Raw genomic sequence first — 27634 nt, forward strand, 5'->3', positions numbered from 1 at the left:
GTAGGGATGCTCCTGTGCTCTGCACAAAAACCCCCATGCGTAAAGTACCAGTGTAAGAGTAGATTTCAGATAAATAAAACCCAACCATCTAAAACCACAGATCTAATCATTAAAATGTTTTATTTTCTAAAAAGGTATTTTCAAAGTTTCACACGATTATTCCCTTACACACGAGCACACCACTGAGGTGTGACACAATCAGTGATGGAAGAGTCGAAGATCCGTATGAGCCAAGAGGATTCCCAGTTCATCGCAAGCCTCAATCACAACCTTGTCAGCAGCAGAACCAGAAGGGGCTGCAATGTACGCCACACCACTCTGAAGGAAAAATTGGTATTGATTTTCAAAACCAGTTTATGCAAAAAACAAAATCCCCCCCCCCCCCCAAAGCGTAAGCCAATGAAACCTCATTCATACAGGCCAAAGAACAGCATTTGGATGATCCACACATCAAATGAAGAAGTAAAATAATCCTCTAGGTAGTACTGGTTTATATCACATAGCCACAGCTTGGATATGTAACTCCAAGAAATTTAAAAATCAGAAGCAGGACTTTGGAAATCATTTCTACATGATGCTCAATTCTATGCAAATGCACAATTCCTACTTACCCTTTTAGCTCTGTCAACATTATCCCTGAAAGGGAAGAAGGCGTCGGAGCTGAGCGAAACCTCACTTAGTTTGTCCACCCACTCTTTCTTCTCTGCCTCAGTTAGTAACTCAGGGACTTCCTCAAACAGCGCCTGCCACTTCAGCAAATCTTCACCCTGGTGGGAGTGAGGACAAGTTAGTCCAACACCATCTTTAGTTCCAACTGAAGAAGAGCAAAGCAACAAGGCCAGAAACGCACTTGGGCGTTTTAATGACACAACTAGACATATTTTAAGAAGTTCTTTGATGTTTTTAAAAACATTTTCATTAAGGAAGAAAAGTGATTCTAAGTTTACCAAATATAGACTATATCATTTTTACTTTCTAAATCAGTTTATTCCAAATATTTGTTCTCAAATCTCTTAAGTTAAATCCACTACTTTTTATCCCTGTACTAAAGCAAACAGAAATTCATTCGCCAAAGGGTTTCCAAAGCAATCCTCCATATCCAATCTACGAAACAGGTAACAGTCTAGCACTACATTTCCACACAATTTTAGACTCAGGTATAAAGTCAGATATACACAAATCAAAACACCATTCACGTTGCTTAAATGTTTGTATAAACCCCAAATTTATTAGTCCCCAGTACAGTGGTACTAAGAAGTGGGACCATTATGCCATGAAGGCAGTCATGAATTAGTACCTTGTGAAATGGCTTCAGGGAGCAAGTCCGCCTCTTTCGTCTGTGAGGACACAGTATCTGTCCCACCACTGCCAGCGATGCACCAAAAGGTGTCATCACTGGGATTAGCCCTCACAAGACACCAAGTCTGTCAGCAATTTAACCTTAGAATTCTCAACACCCAAAACTGTAAGAAGTAAGTTTCTATGGTATAAATTAGCCAGTCTGTGGTAACCTCGTAGCAGCACAGACATGATAGTTATTCAAATTTTAAAGAGTACTTCCGTTTTGACTTTAGCATATTTTTCTTCTTATTCCTACATAAAGATTCTTCCAGGACTGTTAGTAGGTGTTTGCTGGGTAATAGCAAACTGAAAATTCCAAGTATCAAAGTGAAAAAGAAGAGTGTTTTAAGTACTTGGGGCACAGTGTGCAACCTCACTCTTCAATGACACTTGAATTGCTTCCTGGTCCTGAATGGACACTTTAGCATAGTCAATTCACCCATTCAAAAGAACACCTGGTTTTTGATTACCAGATCCATTTTCCATCTGATATTTTGTTAAGCACTTGCTGTGTCCAGAAACTCGGCTAAAATCCTTTCCTCTGGCAGGCTACCTGATGTTTGCAATTTAAAACCTCCCACATGCCTTCTTCAAAACAGAAGGCATTTAAAAACAGGAAAGACAACAAAACTATATGGAGCTGTTAATGCTACTTGTTAGAAAGGTGCTGGGACAAGAAGAAAGCCACTAGTTACCTGCTATCAGGTAATTGTATTTATTGCTGGATACACACCTATCATGCAGGAAGCCTCATGCTCAGCACCTCGAGATGGATGAAAAACAATCCTGGTCATGAAAAGCTTGTAATACACAGAGGAAGTACAATCATCCAGAGTTAAACCAGTGGTTATAACTTAAAAAAAACAAAAAACAAAAAACAAAAAAAAAACAGTAGCTCTGGGGTTTCAAAAAAGGATAAAAAACAATGAAGTGAACCAAGAACAGCACGCCTGCAATCCCAGCACCTCTGGAAGCTGAGACAGGAGATACTTAGTGAGACCCTGTCTCAAAATAAAAAACAAAAGGGACTGGTGTGAGGGGAGGGGGGATAAAACAGGTAAGAGGGGGGTGCAAAAAATGGGTAAAAAGCTTCAGTTGTAAACAATACAGAATTTCAAGAAAAATGTCTTCTCTCTAGTGATGAAATTGAAGTCTATTACACATAAAAGGGTAAACAACAGTCTGATCAGAACCCAATGACAATCCTTTTACCTCGCCAATAGTGCCAGTCACATACTGATCGATGGCATTGGAGATTTCTGCTCTCTTCACGCCTGTTTTAAATTTCATTGAGAGCACTTGTGGATGGTGTCTAAGCCACCAATAGTTCGCTTTATCCCCTGCCAGGCGTGTACAGTGTATCCGCGACTGCTGTCCTGCTCCGATGCCGACAACCTGGGAAGACACACATTAAAATGAGCACCTAGTGAAACAAACCTTTCTTCTCACAGGATGTCAGCAGTGAAGCAATCATTCTGCATGGCCTTACTGGATTTTATCAGAATCTGAGTCCAAGACATCAAGAGCCACACCTTCCAAAATTGTTACCAGAGATTGGCAATCTTAACCTCTGGCAACCACTAAAGGACCTTTTAGGTCATATGCTAAGTAATATTCTCTTGCTTATACCCTCCCCTGAATTTATGGACCAAATAATTTAACAAATGTCAAGAGCCAAGCTGAAGACACTCTGAAAAGAAAGGGCTCCCCATAGAGCTGAAGCTACAGCAAAATCAAGTTCACTCTCGAGTCAGGAGAGACCTTAATGATAACCTAGTTCAATCTTGCATTCTGTGGTTTGGATGCAGGGAAGTTTATTTTAATAGTAAGAAATGTTCTCCTATTCAGGCTTGAACTGTGTCTCCTATTATGATTATCTAGCCCTAAGTAACAGATCTTTCCTACACAGAGGTTATGCCAACAGAAAGGTATTTTACAAAAGTCAAAGGGCATTATATTTCTTAACTACTATTATAAGGGCATCTATGACATTATAAAAACTGTTACATGCACACTCCTGATAACTCTGATAATGTAACTAATATCATTAAAGATTCACATTCACAAATAGAGGCTGTGTCCTCACTGGCCTTGTTATGGGAACAGCTTCTTAGCTCTTGCACCTCCTGGTGAGAGATTACGGGTTTCTGTCATCGTCATGATATTCACTGACATGTTCTGGATACTCCAACATTTATTATGTATTAATCTCTTTCAAGCATTCATGTGTTTTTGTTTCTCTCAGAGAAGCACCCACCTCCCAGATAACTTTACAACCTGTTGCTTCCAAACCAGGCTTTCACCAGGGACCCCCCTGACTACCCCAAAACATTCCTAAAAGGGAAACTCAGACTGCTTGCCCATGTTGCCCCCTCTCAGCCCCAAGCAGCCAGAGTGGTCATGGTCCACTTCCCCTTGTAGCAGTAAAGGGTTCCCTAACCCAAAGGGGGACTGTGGTAGTTGGGGGGTGAGGGGCAAAAGGACAGTCAGCTTCAGTAATGAATGATTGGGTCAGGAAAATGAGGGCTGATTCAGAAGGAAATAATACCTCCAGAGCACTTTCCCTTCCCCCAACCTGTTGACAAGGTTATCTGCCACTAGGGAACTGTTCCTCCCTTCAAGGAGATGTTAGTGAGCAGCCCCTAGAGGCTTCATTCAGGCCTCGGATCACTCCACATTTTGGGTCATTTAGGCAGGATGGGAAGACAGGGCATGAGAACAAGGCAAATCTAAAATCTATAAAGGGCAGGACATCCCTACTCCCTCGGGCAGCAACTTGGCCCTCCTCCTCTGTAGAAGAGTCTGTCTCTCTCTCTGTTCTATCCTTTAAAAATAAATAAATAAGAAATGTTCAACACAGATGCTCTTCAACTTATAGTGGGCTTATATCCCAATAAACCCACAGGAAGCTGAAAAGATCTTAAGTCAAAAATGCAGAGGCTGAGGCAGAAGGATTCCAAGTTTGAGACCAGCCTCAGCAACTTAGCAAGACCCTCTCTCAGAAATAAAAATTAAAAAGAAACTGGGGGTATAAAGTGGTTAAGCAGCCCTGGACTCATGCCCCTGTACCAAAACAACAACAACAACAAGAACAAAGAAAGCCACTAAGTACACCTACCCTACTGAAAACCATGGCACAGCATGGCTACCTCACACGCTCAGAAGACTTACATTAGCTATAATGGGCAACATCATATACCTGAAGCCTACTCTATACTGAAGTACTGAATATCTTAGTTTGTACTGAGAGTGAAAAACAGAATGGTAATCTGGGCATGCTTAACACCCTCATCAAGCCCCCAAATCCTAAATGTCTGGGACCATCTGCATCTTGACTAGGGCAGTGGTCACACAATGGTACACCTTGGGAAAACTGGTCTAACTACATTTTAAAAGGATTGAGTTTTACTGTGTACAGATCACACCCCAATAGACCTGATTTTAAAAGCGTGGATGAACTCCTCTCTAGAAGTGTTTCTATACAACAGATTTTGGGGAAGATATTATAAAAGGCTGAGGATATCACTCCGTGGCAGAGCGCTTGCCTTGTATATGTAAGACCCTGGGTTTTGTCCCCATTACTGCAAAAACAAACAAACAAAAAATAAGAATATGAAAATACCCAGCAAGCTGCAAAAATAGAGCCTGCAGGGTCCCAGACATTCCTTCCTTCCTCTCCACTGGAAGTATTACAGCGGGGGAAGGGAAGTGAAGGAACCAGATTTTCAACAGCGCACTGATCCAACACATTCCAGGCAAGAAGCAGCACAACTAATTTTAGTACTTGGTTCCAAAACTCCTTCTTAATCATCATTAGTTTTAACAGTCTACACCAAGGCGCGGAGTAAATACTGACAAATCCAGAAGAAAAAAAACCTGGCAAGCGTTCCCTTTCAAGCTGTCCAGTACCAGAGGCAGATGGATATTTGAATATCATTTTGTAAAACAACAGTTCCCCTGAGGTGAATCTGATAGCCTGGTTACCTGCCCGTTCTTGGCATAGCACACGGAGTTAGACTGAGTGTACTTGACAGCAACGGTGGCCACGATGAGGTCTCTGAGGGCAGACTCCGGCACCTGAGACAAACACAGGATGGAGACGTCACATCAGGCTTTTAAAACTTAACTTTAAGCTTCTTCCATACCAGTTAAAGTAACAGACCTTTAATGTAGTTATGCCACTCAAACGGCAAGAGTGAAATTAAATGTCCTGGCTCTCCACTACCATGTTTTACTAAAAGGATCAACTATTTAACATATTCATGGCAGAACTTGGCACAAGCCCAAGGTGTCACAGATGTGAACTAATGCCATTTTGTGGCAACTCTGGATTAAGCTCATGTACATCATGTGAGATACGAAATACTGCACTCCCAAACTGACGAATGATGTCTTCTTGACAAGAATACCTTTCACTCTCTGGAGACATGGTAAAATTTATGTTGAGGAATATGGTTGAGATTAATTTTCACAGCTATTACAGACCTTTGTGGTGCAACAGCCAAAGCTGTTCCAGGAAAATCAAATAGGATCCTTTTCTGCTTTGCTGAGAATATGGTGAGCAGAACTATCCGCCCTAATGCAACAATATGTACCACAGTCAAAAATGCCACCATCTTTAATACAAAGAGTGAACACGAACTGAAAAAAAGGACAGCCATCCACACTGGTAGGCTAAGTGGACACAAGATATGGCTGCAGCTTACTGAAATGTTAGTGACTGAAAAATGGAGAGTTTGATTTCACCAAAGTCACAGATTCTCTTTTGTGAAAGACCATTAAGAAGATGAAAAGAAAAACTAAAAACTCGGAGAAAGTACCTGCAAACTGGTTAAGAACTGTAAAATATTAAAAAAATTTTCAAAGCTCAGTAACAAAACAATAAGCCAATTTGATTAGAAAATGGGCAAATGATACAAAAGACATTTTGCCAAAAAGGTATACAGATGGCAAATGAGCACATAAAAAAACGTTTAACATCATGAGTTATCAGGAAATGTACATTAAACTTAAAGTCAGTGGTAAAAAGTGACACCAAAAGTTGGTAGAAGCTGAATCATTCATCTGTTGTGGGTAGGAAGGTGAAATGGTATAGTCACTCTGGGAAATGCTTGGCCTGTTTTTAAAAACTAAACCTACAATTACCATGCCACAAAGCAATTAACCAACAAAATGAAAATTAAGTGTACGGGAAACCCAGCGCACAAACGTACAACGAATGAAAATTATACAAAGGGAAAACAGATTAACAGTTGTCCAAGGTTAAGGAGGGGTGGACACAGCAGGAAAGTGAGTCTGGCTATAGAGGAGCAGCAGGAGGGACCCTGGTGGTAATGGCAATGTTCTGTATCTCAACTTTATGGCTATAGGTCTGGACTACATGTAGTTCTGCAAGAAGTTATCACTAGGGCAAAGGGGACAAAAGGGACACAGGAACTCTTACAACCACGTGTGGACCTACAATTTTGTTTTTAAATCTCAAAATTAAAAATTTGATTAAAAACATTTTTAGAATTTATAAAAGATTTATTATTCTAAGATTACTAATGTTATATGTCCTTTCTTATCTCTATCTGCTGTCTGAGTCACCAACTACAAATTTGATTCTTTAGGTTCCAGGAAAGATTAATAATGAGAGCCAGCCACCGAGGTGTCTACCTTCAAATATAAACCTGCTTTTCTGAGTTAGAGCCAGGAATATGAGGAAATGAGAAAAAGTGGTGAGAGTGAGAGAATCTAACAAACTGAAGCGCACTTCAAGAAAAATGGGAAAAGAGAAAATAATTCAAACATGTTCAATATTACTACACACTTGTTCCACTGTCCAGCTATTGCAGGACTGAACCTGTTCCAGATTTAGTAATAAAAACTAATGATTTTGAAGCAAAAATGTTAACAAAATTTGCTGTAAAATAAGGGGGACAGAGGATGCAGAATATAAAGAAGAAAAAACTATCACTCTCATCCTTAAGTTTCTAAATTGCTACTAAGAATACTTTGGAAAAAGAACAAAAAAATTGGCTAAGAAATTAAGATCATACCCTCCACCCTTATAAAAAATACTCAGACACAAAACCTATCAAAAATTGCTGAATTATTAATTAGTCCAATACCTCTGGACCTATAAAAAAAACCAAAACTTGAAAAAGTGACACTCAACAGGAACAACTGCCAACATAACTACCATGGAATCTAGGTCCATACCCACTCAATGTTTTAAAAAATACATTAGATTAGGATACAAGCACTTGCCTAGCATGTAGGATGCCCTGGGTTCCATTCCCAGCACTGCAAAATAAATAAATTTCTTCAAAAAAATTAACCAACCAGGTCAATAAAGTGATTCAAATTAAAAAAAAAAAATGTGATCCTCTAATGCTAATGCAAAATACTGTTTCTATGTGGAAATTTCAGAACCTCACAGACCTGATAAAGAATGAACTCCCAAGGGCTCAAAGATATCCCTATGTACAATGTCTACATGTTTCTTTGCATTGAAGCAATGCTAATAAAAAAAAGGAAAAAATATACATTAAATCAATAAAGAAAAACAAGAAAGATATCTTATTCACCCCATGCTTAATAGACAGAACTATCCTGATAAACACTTTAAAGCTTATTTTCATTCTAGGTGCAACTTCATGAATGAGAACTTCTTTTTCTTCCTTAGTCAATAAACCGCTTGCAAAAAGACCAGTCCTTTTCCAGGAATGACAAAAAGATGGACCCAGAGCTCAGACAACAGCAAATACTGACAGGAAAGATTCTAGAGATTGGAGCAGGAAAAAATAAGCCTGACAACCTATGCTTTCCCCTCAAGGCACTTTCCAATAAGCTGGGCATAGATGCTGCCAGCTTTAGAGCTAAGGACACACTCAGAGTCCAGAGGAGAGGATACTAATGGATGCCCATGGCTTCTGCAGAGCACAGCTGACCCATCAACAGACCAGTCCTCACAAACTGAAGCCCACGTTCCAATCAGCTCAACTCTTGACTGACACCTTTTACTTGCCTGCCAGAAGTATAACTTGGCCTTCTGGAGCAAAATGCCACCATCGAGACCCTCAAAATCTCTCTCCAGGTTTTCATACCAAACCAAACCAGAAAACAAAGCGGTGATACCTTTAAAGCACTAGAAAAACCAGGCACTGTGGTACACACATACTTCTGAACCCAGCAACTCAGGAGGCTGAGGGACAAGGACCCCCAAGTTCTAGGCTTGCCTCAGCAACTTAGTGAGACCTTCTCTCAAAGTAAAACGATAATATAAAAAGGCCTGGGAATCTAAGTGGCAAATCATCTCCATGTTCAATCCTTAATAACACAAAAATAAAGAAAGAAAGCAAATCACTGGAAAAAAACAGTACACACAATTTTAGATACAGAAAAATATCCTTCCAAATTGAAAGCCCAATAAAGATTTTTAGTGTCCGGGGGGTGTAGTTCTGGGTTCAATTCCCATCACCAAAAAAAGAAAAAAACTTATTTCATGGGCTAGGGTTGTGGTTCAGTGGTAGAGTGCTCACCTAGCATGCATGAGGCCCTGGGTTTGATCCTTAGCACCACATAAAAATAAAGATACTGTTTCCACCTAAAACTAATATTGAAAAAGAAGTTATTTCAGAAAATAAATAATAGTTCATCCACTTTCCTAATGTTGGTGGGGGGTACTAGAGATTGCACTCAGGCAATTCAACTGAGCTACATCCCTAGTCCTCACTAAGTTAATGATGTTGTCTTTGAACTTGGGATCCTCCCACCTCAGCCTTCCAAGTTGCTAGAATTACAGGTGCATGTCACTGAGCATGCTCACTTGAGCACATTTTCAAACTGAACCTAATGTCACAATTATGTGATATTTACAAAAGATGACAGACATTGCCCCTAGTGCCCTGAGATTAAATGAGATAAAATACATAAGCCTCCCCAAATCACCATTATCCTAATACATTCCTCCTTCAAAGAGACAAGCAGTACAAGCATACAAACTATCTACACAATGACACTGATCACAGCACTGAGAACAAGCACTGAGAAGCAACCTAAATATCCATTGCAGTACAAAGATTATATCCATTTGCATATAGTTGCAGATATGGCCCTTAATGTTAATTTATAAATGCTTAAAACAGACCTACTAAAGTTACTAGCATTCAGTTGAGATATTTTCAAACTTACCTCTTTATTCTTGGTAACAACATTACTAAATAATGACTTGTCAATGACACCATTATTTCTCTTCTGGCTTAAACGAAGACCAAAGAGAGTTCGAACTTCATTCTCATCTGGTTTGTAAGACTGGTCCATCTAAGACACAAATTTAAAAAGTTAAAAGTATTAGATCCACATCTTTAAATTTTTGCATTTAAGTTGTGTTTAAAAGATTTCATCCTACATAAAATTACATTCATTTTCCTAATGCAAACATGAGATTGTTTTAATATAGATACAATACTACACCCAGGCATCAATATTTTGCTCCAAATGTTTAGGTATTAAGTTACAACTTATATACAACATATGAAAAGTAATTATTCCAAAATGGAAGGGAGACCAGTAGAATAAAGAAAGGGCACAGGGAGAGGAAAAAGGGGAGTGGGAGGGGGAAAGGAGAGGTATTAGGGAACAAAACTGACTAAATTATATTGTTATATCATGGGACATACAAATGTTAATGAAATCATTATTTTGCATAACTGTAGAGCACCAATTTAAAAAGTGTGGGGAATATATAAATAAGAAAAAAAATAAAATAAAACCAATTATTCCAGGAAGCGTGTGTTCTCAGTTACATTAACTACTGTAGCAAAAATATTACATTCTAGCCAGGCACAGTGGCACATGCCTGTAATCCCGGTGGCTCAGGAGGCTGAGGCACAACCAACTCAGTCAGACCCTGTATCTGAATAAAATACAAAATAGGGCTAGGGATGTGGCTCAGTGGTCGAGTACCCTTGAGTTAAATCCCCAGTAACCAAGGGGGGAAAAAAATTACATTCTAGTTTTTCTTTCTTTCTAAAAATCTATTACAAAATACCTAGCTAACATTGGAATTAGAAGTTAAATTGGAGAAAACAGACCTGGCATTCTGTGCCTTTGCTGTCTGGAAGGGAATTTGTCATTTATTGTGATCTTCTCTCAAATTTTGAACCCTTTGTAAAGGGAGTTGAGCATCCTTGAACTTTGGTATCTGATTCCTGAAACCAATCCCCCTAAGATACTCAGGAACAATAAACTGTACACTTAGCAACTTCCAGCATGTAAAGTTGGGATTCTACAGATTTTCTAATAAGACCTTGTGGGAAATTGTATTATGAGTTTTTACTTTCATAGGCTCATCGTACTGATACAGAAGAATTCATAAAAATCAGTAAGGAAAGACCTCAGGAACCTCATAGAAAAACAGAAAATGAATAGTTCATTAAAAAAAAAAAAGTAAAAATACTCTTAAATATGAAGATGGTCACTCCAAATATAATGAGAAATTAAAACTGCAATGAGATGCTACATTCACCTATCTGTGAAGATGAAAAAGTTAAAAACATACAGTGTTGTCAATATACTGAGAAAACAGGCACTCTTACAATGCCCATTAGCACATTAAATTGGTTATACAGCCAAGTGTGGTGGCACACGACTGTCATCCCGACAGCTCAAAAGGCTGAGGCAGGAGGATTGCAAGTTCAAAGCCAGCCTCAGCAACTTAGCAAAACTTTAAGGACTGTAGTGAGACTATCTCAAAATAAAAAATAAAAAGGGCTGCAGATATGGCTTAGTAGTAAGCACCCCTGGGTTCAATCAAAAAAATAAACACATGAATTGGTTGTGTGACCTCTAAGAGGGGTAGGATCTATCAGAATCATCAATACATACAACCTGTGATTCAGTCCTATTTCAGCTTCTGGACTTTTTCAAGTGATTCACTGAAGAGGTGTGTGCAGAGGTGACTGGTGACTGGCTAGTAAGTTAAGATGTACAGAATGGGAAAAACTCCTAACTCAGAAGCAGGGTATACCTGTCTCAGTAAGAAAACAAAAAAAGAAATGCAAGTTCTATTGTTTGATGAATATGTATATGCTATTTCAAGAAAGATAAGCAAGAAAGTTACTTCTAAAAAAGGAAATAGAGTAGCAAAAAAGGATGAGGAGATTTTCTCATCCAAGAACACACCCTTTGAACAGAAAACCATGTCAAATTCTTAAAAAAAAAAAAAATCTTGAATAGAAAGGAAGTTATAACCTTACCTTAAACCCCCAGATTAATAAGAAACTGCAGGATTAAGGATAAAGATATTACAGTGGAGAGGAATAAATTAAGGTGTCTGCATAAAGGAAAAATTAAACAAGGGGAAAGAGAAACACAAAATAAGAGCAAATAAATGTTTTCAACTAATTTCACTAACCTGGAGAACACAGTAGTTTCCATTTTTCTTTTTACAAAGTATTTTCAAGGCTTCTTCTTCGTATCCTGGGGCAACAATACCATCAGACACCTAGAAGTACATTAAATGTTAGTTTCTATATTATAAAAAAATGACTGAAAAATCTAGCAAACATTATTTGTCTTAAATATTATAGCATTTATAAGATAATTATCTACCAACAGATAATGCTGATACTAAAATTCTTTAAACTTTATTTTAATAGAATTATTTTCTACAACTGACCCTATCTCTTTGCTTTTCTTGTAATTTTGTTGTTGTCGTTGGCTAGTTTTCTTCAATTTTAACTAAGTACATGAGGATTTGCTCTACTACATGTACCACAGGAAGAAAACCCATTTCTTACTATTCTTTTCACAAGGTGATGTTCTGCACTAGGTGCGGCAGGTTCTAGCCCAGGCTCTGTCAGGACTTGGTTCAAGAGCATCAGGTGAAGCCTGCTCTTCCACAGCAAGATAAACAGACCAGATGCAACCAGAGATATAACTTTTTCCTTTTCTGTTTCCCCACACCAAGGGCAACATCACCTTTATGGAATGTTTGTTAGGTATTCAAAGCAATTTATATTTTTTTCCCATTATGGTCTCTTTCAGGATCTACAAAGGTATTTCATTATTTCATTAGCAACCAAGATGGCCCGGCTCTTCAGAAACAGCAACTTTGGCAATAATACTCACTAGAGAACTCAAAAGAATTACATATATAAAGAAAAACTACCCAAACATCAGATATCCATTTAAAATCAATTTACTTCATTTCAAAATTAGAAAACTAAGTATTCATGCACTACATAAAATATATGAACATTCTACATAATATACTTCGCTAATTTATAGCAGGTACAAATATAAATACTATATAGGTTATAGCTTCAAAAAACACTATGAATGAATAATTCTTTACTCAGTTACACACAGATCAAAATACATGAATGTCCACTTACTTCTCTGGAGATAATTTTTGCAGTTGGGACATCACAAACATCAGATAATGCAACAAAATCACCAAAAGAAGACATCCTATCAGCCCCTGTAAATAAAAATTAAAATAAGGTATTCACTCAAACTCGCACAGAAAATGACATTTAAAACATGCCTATATGATCATATAAAAATCCGTTTTTCTTATTGTTTACGACAAATAACAGATCCATCAATGTCTTTTAACTGAAGCAATCAGTAAGCTTTCATCAATTTTACCTTCTAGAATGGCACTGAACAATTTTTCTGTGAAGGGCCAGACAGTAAACATTCTTTAAGCTTTGCATTTAGTGGTCTCTATTGCAACTACTCAGATCTGCAGCTGGAGTTCAAAATCAGCCACTAAAAATACACAAAAATGCATGTGGCCGGGATCTAATCAAACATTATAAATATATGAAACAGGCTGGATTCAGTCTGAAGGTTATAGTTTGTTGACTCTGCTATAAATGATAAACTACAATAGGTTTCTCAATAATCTTTTATACAATTACAATAAAATCCATGTTAATAAACTCAAGAATTAGATATTTCTGAAGTATATAAAACAATATAATTTTATAGTTAAAGTAATATATAGTTTTATCATATAATAATCAAAATGCATTCAATGTCAAATTATATGTACAAAATTCCATTTATCACATTAAAATCTAACATAATTTTATGAACAAGTTGTTCCAAGGTACTCATACTCATTCTTAAGTATTAATAAAAACAAATATAACTTGAAATTTTATACTGAAACAACGACATCACTATTTTATTCTGTTTAGGATAAAATATTGCTTTTTCTCCCTCAAAATAAAAATCCTATTAATCTCACCTCTTGCTCTTGCGTATGCAGTTGATATGGGTGTAAGGGTTTTATACATGTCATAGACCATGCAGACTTTGGCCTCATCTTCACTGAGTGGAATTCCAACCGCAGCTCCTATAGCGAAAACCACAAAATAATCAATAAACTTAAAGCCTCAAGTTGCTAGTAGTCAACTCCTAAATCAAGACTTTTTTAAACGTCTAGTCTATGCAGCACATTTTTTACCAACTGTGCCAAATAAAATTCTACTTATCCACAAAATTAAACACCAAAAATAGAGTTGCTGGGGGAGCCAAGGCAGCAGGAGGATAGGGTTGGGGCTTTAATCTCCTCTCTAGCCTCTGCAAACAGAGCCACTGAAACTTGATAGCACCCAATGTGTAGGAAGCTGGGCTACTTCCTTATTGACTCTTTCTGTTTTGCTTGGTAACACACACCAATTATTTCTTCCCTGCTCCTATTGCTTTAACAAGTAATAAATACTGAGAAATAATTATATGTTGCACTGTCAGCAAAGCTGGTGATATGTGTGTATCTATATGTATATTCTTAATTATATAACATATATATGTGTGTGTGTGTGTGTGTGTGTGTGTATGAATTAGGGTTTAAATTCAGAAGCAAAAAGGTATCTCATACAATGGATATAAAAAGTTGTAGTAGTGCAGGCCTGTAATCCCAGCAATTTGTGAGACTAAGGCAGGAGGACTGCAAGTTCCAGGACAGCCTTAGCATCTTAGTGAGACTCTGTCTCAAAATAACATTTAAGCAAAAGGGTTGGGGATGTAGCCCAGTGGTAGAGTGCCCCTGGGTTCAATCCCCAGTATTGGGGCAGGGAGGCAGGGGAGCTACAGATAAAGTGTCATAAGAACAACGTCTTCATGTTTTATTAAGATTCATTTTTAAACATGGAAAAACATTTGATTGATACAATCATGCTTACACAGCAAAAAAGGCCTGATTTTCCTATCTCATAATACTGTCAAATAATTATATGTGTTATCGTATTTTATGATATTATTATATTGATACTATTATCACTAGACTCACTGAAACCTTCACAGAACACCTAGATTCACATTAGAGCATGTCAAGTGTACAAAAGCATATAAAAGGATTTTAAAGGAAACACATGGTGAGCAGCTCCAGAGCATTCAGGAACACAGTGCTTTACCTGCTGGGCTAACGTGTTTGAAAGAGGCCGCGGCTGGAATGTCTAAAGCTTCTCTGAGTTCCTTCACCAGCTGCCATGCATTCAAAGCATCACACAGGTTTATGAATCCAGGCGCTCCGTTGAGAACTGTATACAAACACACATACACTTTACAGTCCTTAAAAAATAAAACTTATCAAGTCTACACAAATGTTTCAAGTAAAGTACAATTAAGAGCAAAGAGACACTAACATATAGGAACTTGACAAAGAAAAACAAAGCAGCTGAGCCTGAGCTCATACACAGGTGCTAGGCACACACACTGCTGGAGGACCAGATCCAGCCAGACTAGACTTCGGTCAACAATAGAGTTTCAGGTACAGGAGGAATCGGGACAAGACTGGAAATCAGTCAGAGATCCATGTAAATTCAGAATTGAGATAATTGTTGTAATTATAGATAAAGACTACCTATTGACAATTTTACAATTTGTCAATTGAAAAAATTATACAAGCTAAAGCAAGAGGTGCGAGTGGGAGGAAAGGAGAAGGAAAGAAGAAATTTTTTTACAGCAGAAGCAGTAGATGGCCTAAAGCTAAATGGCAGTTAGGAAGAGCCTGCAACTTCAGAGTCTAGCATTAACTATTTTCCTACCTTTGGCATAAGCTAGTATCTCTCATGAATAAACATAAGATGTGCATATAAGCAAACAGTGAGCCAGCACTAACTAAAAACAAATCTGCATGATTTCATTTCCCTCATGTTATCTTGAATAGTAGAGACTTTTTTGAAAAAAGTAAAAACCTTGCACAAAATGTTTGCTAACTGCCTACCACATTAGTGGCTGCTCAGGCACTTGGGATACATCAGTGAATAAAGGACCCCTTCTTACCTCTCCCCCATATCATTGTCTTCAGTAAGCTAATGAGGGAGGCAAAAAACTAAGCAATGAAAGGAAACAAGCTATTAAGCCATGAAAAGACATGGATGAACTTAAATGCCCATGGCTGAGGGTGGTATTGGGGTTTAAAGCCAAGGGTCCTCCACCACTGAGTTACATCCTCAGCACTTTGAACTTTTGTTGACATCCTCCTGCCTCAGCCTCCTGAGTAGCTGACATTACAGGTGTGTACCACCTGTGTTTTATCTCAGATACTTCCTCCCTGAAATTTATAGTCCTCATTTAGGTTCTGAGGCAAAAAATATCTCCATGTACTTTCAGTTCTAGTACTTTCCATTATCAAAAGCATTTTCCCTAGTACAATATAAAAGTCTTGATTTATTGTTCCCTTATTTTAGTGTGTGGGGGTATGAATTTCTTTTTTTAATTTTTTTCTTATGTTTTCTGGTAAATATGGCAGAGGTGGCTCTGGGCAAATAAACAATGATTTACTGTAAGAGACTCATTGAATTTCTCCCAAACATATGCTTATTTTAACAACAGAGGGGGCATTTTGCTTTATCATATGGTTTGAATGTTTTTGACAGTGATTTAATTACAAGGTATATGCTTGTTTGTGTGTCTGGAAACAAAACTGAAGCAAGAGTAAAGATGGAGTTGTATGTATGATTGTAATGACTAGTTTCTTACGACTAGAAATGAGACGATTTCTATTTACTTAGCTATTTACTAGATTCAGAACTTCTCTGTAGAACTTTCTGTTTGACCAATTATTAGTGTCTTTAAATATTTGACATTTGAAGGGTAACTGGTACTCAACTCTTGAGATGTTTCAAAAACCAATTATTCTCTCACTAGTGACACAGCTACTTTGTCTATGAAGCAAGGGAGATGAGGAACTATACACAGGGTGCCTCACTTTATTATGAATTATTGTATGTCTTGTGAAATATTTTACTTTTACAACTCATTATTGTCTAATTTGTTTCTTCTATGTCACTCACCTAAGTTCAAAGAGTACTATATATATAAATGTATACTGTATATATATATATATATATATTTTTTTTTTTTTTTTTTTTTTTGAGAGAGAGAGAGAGAGAATTTTTAATATTTATTTTTTGGTGGACACAACATCTTTGTTTGTATGTGGTGCTGAAGATGGAGCCCAGGCCGCACGCATGCCAGGCGAGCGCGCTACCACTTGAGCCACATCCCCAGCCCCTATATATATTAATATATGTAAACATACAAATACATATAGAGAATAAATATACATAAATATATAAATATGTATTCATTTATTATATATTTGTAATATATAAATTACATATTTATATACATATATTTACTATATATACTTATTGTATATGTAAGTATATATACACATATCTTTTAAGGGAGGGAGGCTGGGGAGACTTTTAAGTATTTTTTAGGGAGCGGGGTGAGGGCGCTGCAGAGGAAATAGATCTGGGCAGGTGCTTGAAGAGGGAAGGCTGAAAGAGGTTTCAAGCAGGTGTGACATCATCTGCTGCACATTTTTAAGATTCTCTGTTGTTGAAACAAGAAGGCCAAGAGAGAAAGCAGAGATTAGTTAAGACAGTCGTGTCTGTTAGAGTTAATGGGGACATGAGTATTGTTAGACACCAAATGTACCTGAGGTAGAATAAAAACAGATAGTGAAAGAATGTGAAGGGGAAGGAGAAGAGCATTTTAAGTTAACAGACATCTTATCCTGCTCCCCTTCACCTCTCCCCAAGCTGTTGAGACTAACAAAGAAAGCTGACAGGAAGGCCTGCTTCTTCCCACCAGCAAATATGCCAGCCTGTGGGCTCTGGGTGTGCCCTTGTATTGTGAACAAGGCTGCTCTTGCTCTATCAGTGCTTGGTCTCGGAAGCTGCCACACCTATAATTCTCTCTGCCTGTTCTCCACTCTCCCTAACCAAGAACTTGTTCCAACAGTCCACATCAAGAACAAACCCTGAAAACCCTCTTTTCAGTCTAGAAACCAATGGAAATCCTAATTTGTTTGAAGAATTATGTATCATTATTTCCGAACTTCAAATTTGTGTGCTGGCCCACTTCAAATGGATTCTAAAGCTATCATTCCAAGGAAACTGCTCCTTGAATCACTCCCCAAAAGTCCTTCCTCTATTCTAAAGCATTCCACCTCATCGAAATGCATAGGTTTTCCTCCACTGGTCCCTCCACTGCTTTGCCACCAAGTGGAGAAGCACCCCAAGGCTTGGTCTTGATCCTCCCCTATGAAACCCAGGCATCCCATCCCATCCCACATCTTTACAAATATCCATCCACATACGAAGGACATTCTAATCTGCATCTCCAACTTGACCTCTTTGCCACCCCAGATTTCTTCAACATTTCACAAGTCCAACTGGTATCCCAATTTTGGATAGTTACAAGGTATTATATAATTTATCTTATTTTCTAAATGTGACTCATATCAGGTACAATGCAGAGAAAGCCACACAAGTATCCAGACACAGCACAGTCACACAACACTAGGCTTTACCTGTGATGGGAAGCCGGGGCTTCAGTGTGTAGAGCTGGGCAGGAGTCTGATGAGGGTTCATTCCATACCTCAAGGGCATCTGAGACACTCCTTTACTGTACTGCTTCCTGAAGTAATCTGAAATTGCTTCATCATATTGTGCTGTGTGAGTAAACGCCTACAAAAGGTGTGAGCTTTGTGAGACACTAGCAGCAGGGATAAGAGAGTTTTAGGCACACAGCAAACTGCATACCTGGTTCCTGTGCATGCACACAAACACAAGACACAAACAACGAATAACTCTACAAATGATCCCTTCCTGTTGTCTTTCATTCTTTTTGGTAGATTCTATTTTTAACAAAAGGATAGCAGTTCCAAACAAAGCCTTGTTAGGTGATATATCTAAGCAAGAACTGAATACATTTGGTTTGGCAAACACTGCACTCGACAAACATCACTTTTTTTTGGGTATCAGAGATTGAACCAAGGGGTCTTAACCACTGAGTCACATCCTTAGCCCTGTTTATTTTCCATTTTGAGACAGGGTCTCACTAAGTTGCTTAGGGCCTCATTAAATTATTGAGGCTACCCTGGAACTTTCAATCAATCCTCCTGATTTTAGCCTCCCAAGTCACTGGGATCACAGGCTTGCAACACCACGCCTGGCTCAGATGTAACTTTAGTGCATCCCCCACCTTCAAGGCCAACTGGCGTCTCGTCTCCAAGGAGGTGTCCTTACTATTGGAGCTCTGCATCTCTGTGGACACTGCCACATAGTCCTCTGGTTCACACACAACTGTCACTCGGGCATGATTTTTGGCTGCGGCCCTCAGTAAGGTCACTCCACCTTTCAAGAACAACAAAAAAATATCTTTATAGTCACTGTACACAAAGTTCTCTTTAATTCTTGACTTAAAAAGGAAAACAAATAAGGAAAAAAATACCTAAATAAAACTCCATACCACAAATAGATAATAAAACAGATAAGTTATAATTATCCCAGAAGATAATCTTGGAGAAGTAACTATCTTTGTTTCATTAATAATGAAACGAAAATCTCATTAGAATTCAAATAATCCCCTCCTCAGTCAGTCCTCAAAATGGTTTCTCTAACTTACCAATATCAATTTGCTCAACAGCCTCCTCAACAGTTACATCTGGAGAAGCCACTGTCTTCACAAAGGGATACAGATTACAGGCAACAACTCTAGAAAGGAGAGAAGCGAGCGTCACCGAAGACTCAGCTTATGTGGTTTACAGCTTATCTAGGAAGAGGTCAGTACTAGAAACGTGATCAAAGCCAAAAAGATCCAAATTACAAACTGTGAGCCTGACATTCAGAGTTCTAAAAAGTTCTAAAAAGTTGTGCTAAAAGATCTACTTGTCCAGCTGGTATAGTCAGCTGGAGCTCTGATCTGGTCACACAGTGGTCCCTCCAAGGACCAGTGTCCTGCTTGGGTAACCTCATCAGGCCATCAGAAACTTAAAATACTTCAAAAGAAATGGAAAACACCAAATTACAAATAATACCCTCATTTTAGACTGTGATCACTTTTATCTAGGATGTTCAAATTTAGATTCACTTACCAATGGACTGTGCACGGTGATGAAAAACATTAGAACATTCTAAAGGTGAAATACTTGTTTTGCCTTCAGAGCGGTCACAAAAATGATGTTAATAGGAAAGCCAAAAGAATAACTTAAAATGCAGAAATAATTTTAAAATGACTAATGAAGTAGACTTCCATTCTCTGGACTTCAAATTCCTGTGGGCAGGCTCCTGAGCCAAACATGTTTAAGTAGTGAAAATGATCGAAATCTCCAGGAAAATAGGAGATTGAACCCCCCAGTTCATTCTATTAAGTCTATTCCCTGATACCAAACCAGATAAACGTGTCCCAAGAAAACTACAGACCACTACCTCTTATGTATGTTGACACAAAAAAATCCTAACAAACTGAGTCCACAAAAATAGAAAAAAATTATACATCATGGCAAGTTGAGTTTATCCCAATAATGTGCAGTTGGAGTAAGTATCAAAAAAAAAAAAGAGTTAAGGGCTGGCGCTGTAGCTCAGTAGTAGAGCGCTTGCCTTACCCTGTGAGGTACTGGGTTTGATCTTCAGAATCACATAAAAATAAATAAAGATATTGTGTCCAGCTACAACTAAAAAATATTCTTAAAACAGAAAAAACAGTTAATATAATGCTAACAGAATAAAGAACAAAAAAATATCTGATCATCTCAATAGATGCACAAAAAAGCACCTGACAAGCCAGGACCGGTGGCGCATACCTGTAATCCCAGCAGCTCAGGAGGCTGAGGCAAGAGAATTTGGAGTTCAAAGCCAATCTCAACAACTTAGCCAGAATTGTCTCAAAATAAAAAAATAAAAAAATGACAAGGGGATGTGGCTCGGGTGGTGCTCCTGAGCTCGAGCCCCAATACTTAAAAAGACAAGCCTTTCTTATCACTAATATTCAACATTGTGCTAGAGGTTTCCGTCAGGAAAACTCACCAAAAAATAAAAGGCATCCTCAGGATTAGAAAAAAAAAAAAAAAAAAAGTGAAGTTATCCCCACACACAGATGCCATGTTTTATATATACAGAAAATCCCAAGAAACTCACAAGAAAACCTACTAGCACCAATAAAAAAAAATGCATGGAGGTTGCAGGATATATGATTAATAGACAAAAAGCAACTGTATACATTAGCAAGGACCAATCAGAAACTGAAATTCAAAAAACAAACCTACTTACAATAGCATCAAAAAGAATAAAAATATTTAAGAATAAATTTAACATATAAAACTTGTATACTGAAAAGTACAAAATAATGATGGAACAAAGTGAAGAAAAACTGAAATGAATGAAAAGACATCCCATGTTCATGGGTTGGAAGACTTAATACTCCTGAAATGGCAACATTTCCCAAATCACCTATTGATTGATTGAACACAATCCCATTACAACTACCTTTTTTTGTAGAAATGGACAAGTGTTCCTAAAAACTATGTGGAAATGCAAGTGTCCCTGAATGGGCAATCATTTTTTTTCTTTCTAGAACTGGGGATTGAACCTGCAAGTGCTCTAAACTGTATCTCTAGCCTGGTTTTATTTATTTGAGACAGGAACTGGCTAAATTGCCCAAGGCTGGAGTGGAACTTGCAATCCTCTTCCCTTAGCATCTTGAGTCTCTGGGATTACAGGCGTGGGCCACTACACCGAGCCCAAAATAATCTTGAGTAAGAAAAACAAAGTTGGAAAACTCAGCTGCTGATTTCAAAACATAAGACAGAGCTACAGTAGTGAAGTAGTGTTGGCATAATGGAACATAGAAACACAGCAGACCAAGCCCACCCAATGACGATTTAAAAAATCTATTCAACAAATAATGCAGGACAACTGGACAGTCACATGCAAAAGAGTAAAGCTGAACCCCTACCTCACACCTATATATAAAAATTAATTTAAAATGAATCAAAGACCTAAGTTTATACCTAAACTAAAAACCCTGTAAAGAAAATATACAGGGGCTGAAATGTGAAAAGTCAAAGGTTGAGTGAAGGGTTGTTTTCTTTCATATGTGGAAGGTAAAGAGGAAAAAGAAAAAGAAAGGTGAGGGGATCTCAGGAAAACTGAAGAGGTATTAGTAGAGGAAAGGAACTGGGGGAACAGAGGAGGGGAGAGAAAGATGGACTCTGCAAGGGCTTATAGGGAAGGAAAAATAAACAGGGTGAAGAGCATCAGGTTTGGCATATTCTTTGTCTTTGTTCCTTGATGTGTTAAAAGTTCAACTTCAGATTTTTACCTTATAAGATTAAAATCAAGTCTGGCCATGTCAGCATTATCTTCTGGGATATTACGAGCCAGGATTCCTAATTTAACAAAGTTAAAGAAAGATTAAGTTCAGAAAACAAGAAGGTACTTATTTTAATGAAGTCCCATCAATCAAGTTAAATCCTTTAATGCTCTTAATTATATGAATACAAAATGCAGTTTAAGAGTTATTGAGCAAAAAATAATAGTGAGTACATTTAAAAATCTCTTGGATCAGTACCTATTATACTGTTCTTGAGAAACAAAATGTAAAAACTGTAAAACAAATTTTTATACCAATTGTGTCAAATCCATCACAGTTCAGGTGTTCCCTAAGTCAACGGCTTTTCTGATGATCATTAGCCTTCCAGTTTTTGTTTGCCCAATTTTACTGCAACTGACAAGGTAGCAATATACTATTTATTACCATTTTTGTTTATTTACAATTAACTGTGTCAGGCAAATGAATAAAGCACTCCAAAAAATATCCTTTAAAAATCAGGTATTTGGGGGGCTGGGGTTGTAGCTCAGTGGTACAGCATTTGCCTAGCATGTGTGAAGCACTGGGTTCTATCCTCAACACCCCATAAGAATAAATAAATAAAATGAAGATCCATCTACAACTAAAAAAATATTTTTTTAAAAAATCAGGTATCTTCTGATCTTAAGTCTATACTTTATACTATAAAAACTAAATATTTTCAGTAACTCCAATAGGAAATACAACACTCTAAATTAGTAGTTATTAAGACAAGAGTAAGAGCAAGCAAAAGTAAACAATCTGAATTAATCATGTAATAAGGCAGATTTTAAACAGGTTCTAATGCAGTGTGAAATTTGACAGCTGATGTGACAATACCAATATAACCTAACAAGCAGTAATATTTTTTCAGCTTATGACTTGCTTTCTTTCTCCTTTGTTCTATAAAGTTTTAAAATATTCTTGTAAACCATTGATTGTTTTAAACTGAAAATATCACTTACCCGCATGGACTGCAGGATGCAAGGTTTTCACACGCCCCCCTAACATTTCAGGAAATCCAGTTATCTCAGAGACATCTCTGAAACAGATAAACAGAATATTAGGACTATTTCTGAACTGTCAATAATCCAAACAGTTCCCATCAAGTCTATTGTTCTCATTTCAAGAGATTTTTTTCCACAGCTTGAATTGAACAAAAAAAATCATTCCGGTGTCCTAAGTTTCTCACAATATTCGACTTCTTACTTTTTGGTACCAAGGATTGATTCCAGAGGTGCTTAACCACTGAGCTATATTCCTAGTCCTCCCCGAACTTTTTAAAATTTTTAGACAGGGTCTCACTAATCTACTTAGGGTTTTGCTAAATTGCTGAGGCTGGCTTTGAACCTCTGATTATCCTGCCTCAACCTCTGGAGTCACTGGGATTCCAGGAGTGCACCACCTTGGCCAGGTACATTTCATTTCTTACATAAAATTCTATTAACTTTCCAAACAAATGTTATTCTATTTTCTAACTGAAGTATGTTTTGGGAAAACCTGTATACTAAAGCACTAATTTTACATTTTTTTCAGGAATTCAGAAATTGAATCATAAACCATACTAATTAAATATTAAGAAATAGATTCAACCTGAGAAGCAATTTGGCAGTATCTAATAAGAAGCATTAAAAATATTCTTATCTCAGAAATTATCCAAATAGAAATAAGAATTGAGTTTTATGATTAAAAAAGCATAAAAGTGGCATATCAAACAAGTGGAAAAAGAAGCCTGTTCTGAAAAGTGAGGTAAGGCCTGACGTGGCAAGACATGCCCAAAATCCCAGCTACTCTGGAAACTGACACATGAGGATCGCAAAGTCAAGGCCAGCCTCAGCAACTTATAGAGGTTCTCAGCAATTTAGTGAGACCCTATCTCAAAAAAAATTAAAATATGATAGGACTGGAATGAAGCTCAGGAATAGTGTACCTCTGGGTTCAACTCCTCATACCATAAAAAAAGGGGGAAAAGAAAGCAGTGTGGGTGTTATACAAAAACGTCATTAAATACTATGTAAATGTTAAAACTACATATAAAAACGATAACAGAGATCACAAAATATAAAGGGCAATTTTAAAATATTAACCCACATCAGTCAAGCTGACCTCCAGAAAGCTACACACATAAACATTCTCTGGCAAAATTATAAGTTGTAATGATGTGGGAAAAGGTCCATAATATATATAAGCAAGGGGAAAAAAAGCAAGAAGCAAAACTGTATCTTCTGTGTAAGCTATGAAGTAAAGTAAATGCTTATAAAAACACTAGAAGAAAGACATTAACATGTTGAGAATTATAAGCCTTTTTACTATCTTCTTTATAGATTTCCACACTTTAAAAAATCTTCTGCAATCAACATATATGGCATTTATAGGAAGAAAATAATAAAATTTTAGAACAGCAAATTCTGAAAATAGGATACAGATTTCCTGAGTACACTACACAGGAATAAATTTAGTAAATAAAATTCAGTTCTTCCAACTAAAGATTATCACTTAAAACAGAGATAGCAGATTTATTCCTAGAAATAAACATGTGGGGTTAAAAAGCTTGTTATTCCTTTGTACTCAAGAATTTGTCTGTAACACATGTAGTCTTCTCTCTATTTACTATTGTATACTCTGAAACCTCACCAGTTGACCACACAAGACAACAGTTACCTTTCTGGGAAAGATCCTGGCCTCTTTGCATGCTACATAAACACTCTACCACTGACTTACACACCCGACCCCCCTACAGATTTCTTTGTAACTCAGGTTTCTTAATTGCCTAATAGGGACAATATTACCCATACCAAAAATGTTACTGGGAGGACTATATGAGTTAAAATACATAAAACACCTCTCAGGTAGGGCATGGTGGCACATTCCTGTAATCCCAGTGGCTTGGAGGCAGAGGAAGGAGGACTACAAATTCAAAGCCAGCCTCAGCAATTTAGAGAGGCCCTAAGCAACTAAGTGAGACTCTAGAGCCCAAAATAAAAAATAAAAAGGGTTGGGGATGTGGCTGGGTAGCTAAACACCCCTGGGTTCAATTCCTGGTACCAAAAAAACAAAAACAAAAACAAAAACAAAACAAAACAAAAAAAAAAACATAGCCCTCTCACTTGTCTTACTCCATTCAGTGAAGTTTATTGTGCTGGGTTCTATGTAAACCATTCATGGAGAACATTCTCCCCCTTTAATAGGATAGAAACATATCAATCTTCTCAATTTAAAAAAAAGAAAAGCTATCATCATAATGGGGGTAAGTGAGGAGTAGGTAGAGACAGAAATAAAACTAACACCGGAAAGTTGATAACTATTTAAACTCGATAGCACACACATAGAGGTTATTATTACTTTACACATTATACTCATTATGCCTGGAATGTTTCCATAATACAAGGTTTGAAGGAGAAAAAGGTGGGGGCAGATGAGAACTGACCCCAACTCAGCCCAATGGAAAGAAGACATATGGACTCCATAGTCTCATCCTGCTTCTCTTCAGAAGAATCGACCTGCCAGCTTTCTGTGATTCTTACAGACCTCACATAAGAGAGGAAATACTTATAAAAACACTGGAAGGAATACATCAACATGTTGAGAATCAGAAGCCACTTTTACTACCTCAGTGTTAAGATGTAAAAAGGATTTGAGAAACTCCAGGGTGCAGAGGTACACATCTGTAATCCCAGTTACTTGGGAAGCTGAGGCAGGATGATTCCAAGTTTGAGGCCAGCCTGGGAAACTTAGTGAGACTCTGTCTCAAAAATTTTTTTGTAAAAAGTGTGTGTGGTGGGGTAGGAGGTAGTAGAGAGCTGGGAAAGTAGCTCAGTGGTAGAACACCCTTGATTCAATTCCCAGTACTGGAAAAGGACAAAAAAAATTTGAGAGAAAGCATTTATTTAATAAAGCTTTCTCTTGGCATCTGAACTTGTACATCTAGGGAGGCTCTGCTCATGCACCACAGAATTACATGAAGAAAAAGGTGGATAATCCACATCGACATGGTCTGGAGGGCCAGAAGTGAACTTTTCACACAGCAACAAAGGCAGTTTCATCCCTTTTCTAAAATCTCTCTCAGAGGTTGATATGGCCTTCCTCTGAACTCTCACTACAGTTTATTATATCTGTCCTTTATCATTTTCCGCCTTTCAGTGGCCTTCCCTCCTCTCCAGCCATAATGCAAGCTCCTTGAGGTCTGGAATGGCCTCCTGCTTTATCTTCTGACATCTCCTTCCACTGCCTAGTAAGGTAATAAATGAGCCAATGAATGACTTGTTCTTCCTTTCATTCTGTTAGGGGAGGTGCCAAGGGGAAGCAAATGTGAGTCTTCAAAATGTAAACAGCTTTATTAAACAGTTAATCACCTGAACAGAGGGAATTATAACTTTTGAGTTCATCGTGCATAATAGATGACCCACCTAAATTAATCTGGGGTTCTGAAACTACCTGGGTTCCAATCATACACCTTACTTGATTCTAGATCTGTTAAGTTACTAAACTTCTGAGGCTCATTTTCCCCTTTCATGAAGTGGGTGAGGAGTGCACCAACCTTGCACCGTTACTCAGCATAAGGAGTTTTATTCATGCTTCCTGGATTACATTCTTTTCTGGATGGATCACTTTCTGCCCGGACTTACCTTAAAAACTAAATTGTGCCTTACCTGACTACCAGGCCAGCATCTCTGAGAGCTTTTGCAGTTCCTCCGGAAGCAACCAGATTCAAACCAAGAGACGTTAGGTTTCTGGCAAATTCCACGAGGCCAGTTTTGTCAGAGACACTGAACAAGGCTGAAAGAGAAGGCATTTTTTGCTCACTACTTGCAGTATGTTACATTGCTTCTCCAAGGCCTGGGGGAGGAAACTCACGCGTGACAAGGCCAGCGTCTGGGCCTACGACAGGCAGGCCCTGCCCCGAAGCCACCCGGGTCGCAAGCTGGCGAGCCCGGAGAAGGAGACGCTGCGCGGGGACAGGCGGGCTCTGGGCACCGATCGCAGCCCACAGAGGGGTCCGCGGCCCAGCCCAGCCCGGCCCGCGGTGGCCGCCCGGCCACAGCCATGGTGGGACACCGAGCTGCGAGGCAAGCTCGCAGATGGCGCGGCTCCGCGAGGGCCTCACCGAGCTGGCCAGGAGCCATGGCTGCAGCGCCTGGTCCGGGAGAGCGCGGCGGCTGCGGGGACACCACGTGCGAAGGAGGAGGCGCGGCCGGGACTGTCCGGTGCAGGAAGCGGGAGGGCGGGACGGACACGGTCCTGTCACATGACATAAGCCCCGCCCGGGTCCCGCCCAACCTCGGAAGTGCAATTGGAGCCTCGGGCTGAGACCCGAGCAGGGTGGGGCTCCGGGTGGCGCTTCAAGATCCGGAATTTGAACTGGAAGGGTTCCCGCCTCGGATTCCAAAATAACCAGCCTGCGACACGACCTGCCGGTGTCCCCGAGAGTGCGGCCACTCCACAGCCTCTGGAGCAAACTCCTGGTGCCCACGGTAGCCTGTCTCCGGAGGCTGGAACGTGGATCGAAGTGACAACGCACGATGCTGAACACAAGTGAAGGAACCTCAAGGGACAGTTCTTAAGAGTGGAAAAGTTCGAAAGGATTTTGGCAATCATCTAGCAACGCTCCTGTTTCAATAGGTTTGAAAAATGAAATCGAGGTCTACTT

At 38.5% G+C, this 27634-nt stretch overlaps 1 protein-coding gene across 1 annotated transcript; it reads right to left on the bottom strand.

Annotated features, from left to right (window-relative positions):
* Positions 1-103: 103 nt before the first annotated feature.
* Positions 104-27184, bottom strand: Atic (5-aminoimidazole-4-carboxamide ribonucleotide formyltransferase/IMP cyclohydrolase). Its single transcript, XM_076865768.2, has 16 exons — positions 27092-27184; positions 26637-26763; positions 22953-23029; positions 21961-22027; positions 19267-19355; positions 18844-18995; positions 18170-18326; positions 14757-14882; positions 13589-13696; positions 12726-12811; positions 11744-11833; positions 9520-9648; positions 5326-5418; positions 2554-2736; positions 612-767; positions 104-318 (listed from the first exon to the last, which is right to left on the bottom strand). Exons 1-16 carry the CDS (start codon positions 27108-27110, stop codon positions 199-201), a joined length of 1779 nt encoding a protein of 592 aa, XP_076721883.2. The 5' UTR covers positions 27111-27184; the 3' UTR covers positions 104-198.
* Between the last annotated feature and the right edge of the window lie 450 nt (positions 27185-27634).

The sequence above is a fragment of the Callospermophilus lateralis genome, chromosome 9 (assembly GCF_048772815.1).
Source record: "Callospermophilus lateralis isolate mCalLat2 chromosome 9, mCalLat2.hap1, whole genome shotgun sequence".
Lineage (NCBI taxonomy): Eukaryota > Metazoa > Chordata > Mammalia > Rodentia > Sciuridae > Callospermophilus > Callospermophilus lateralis.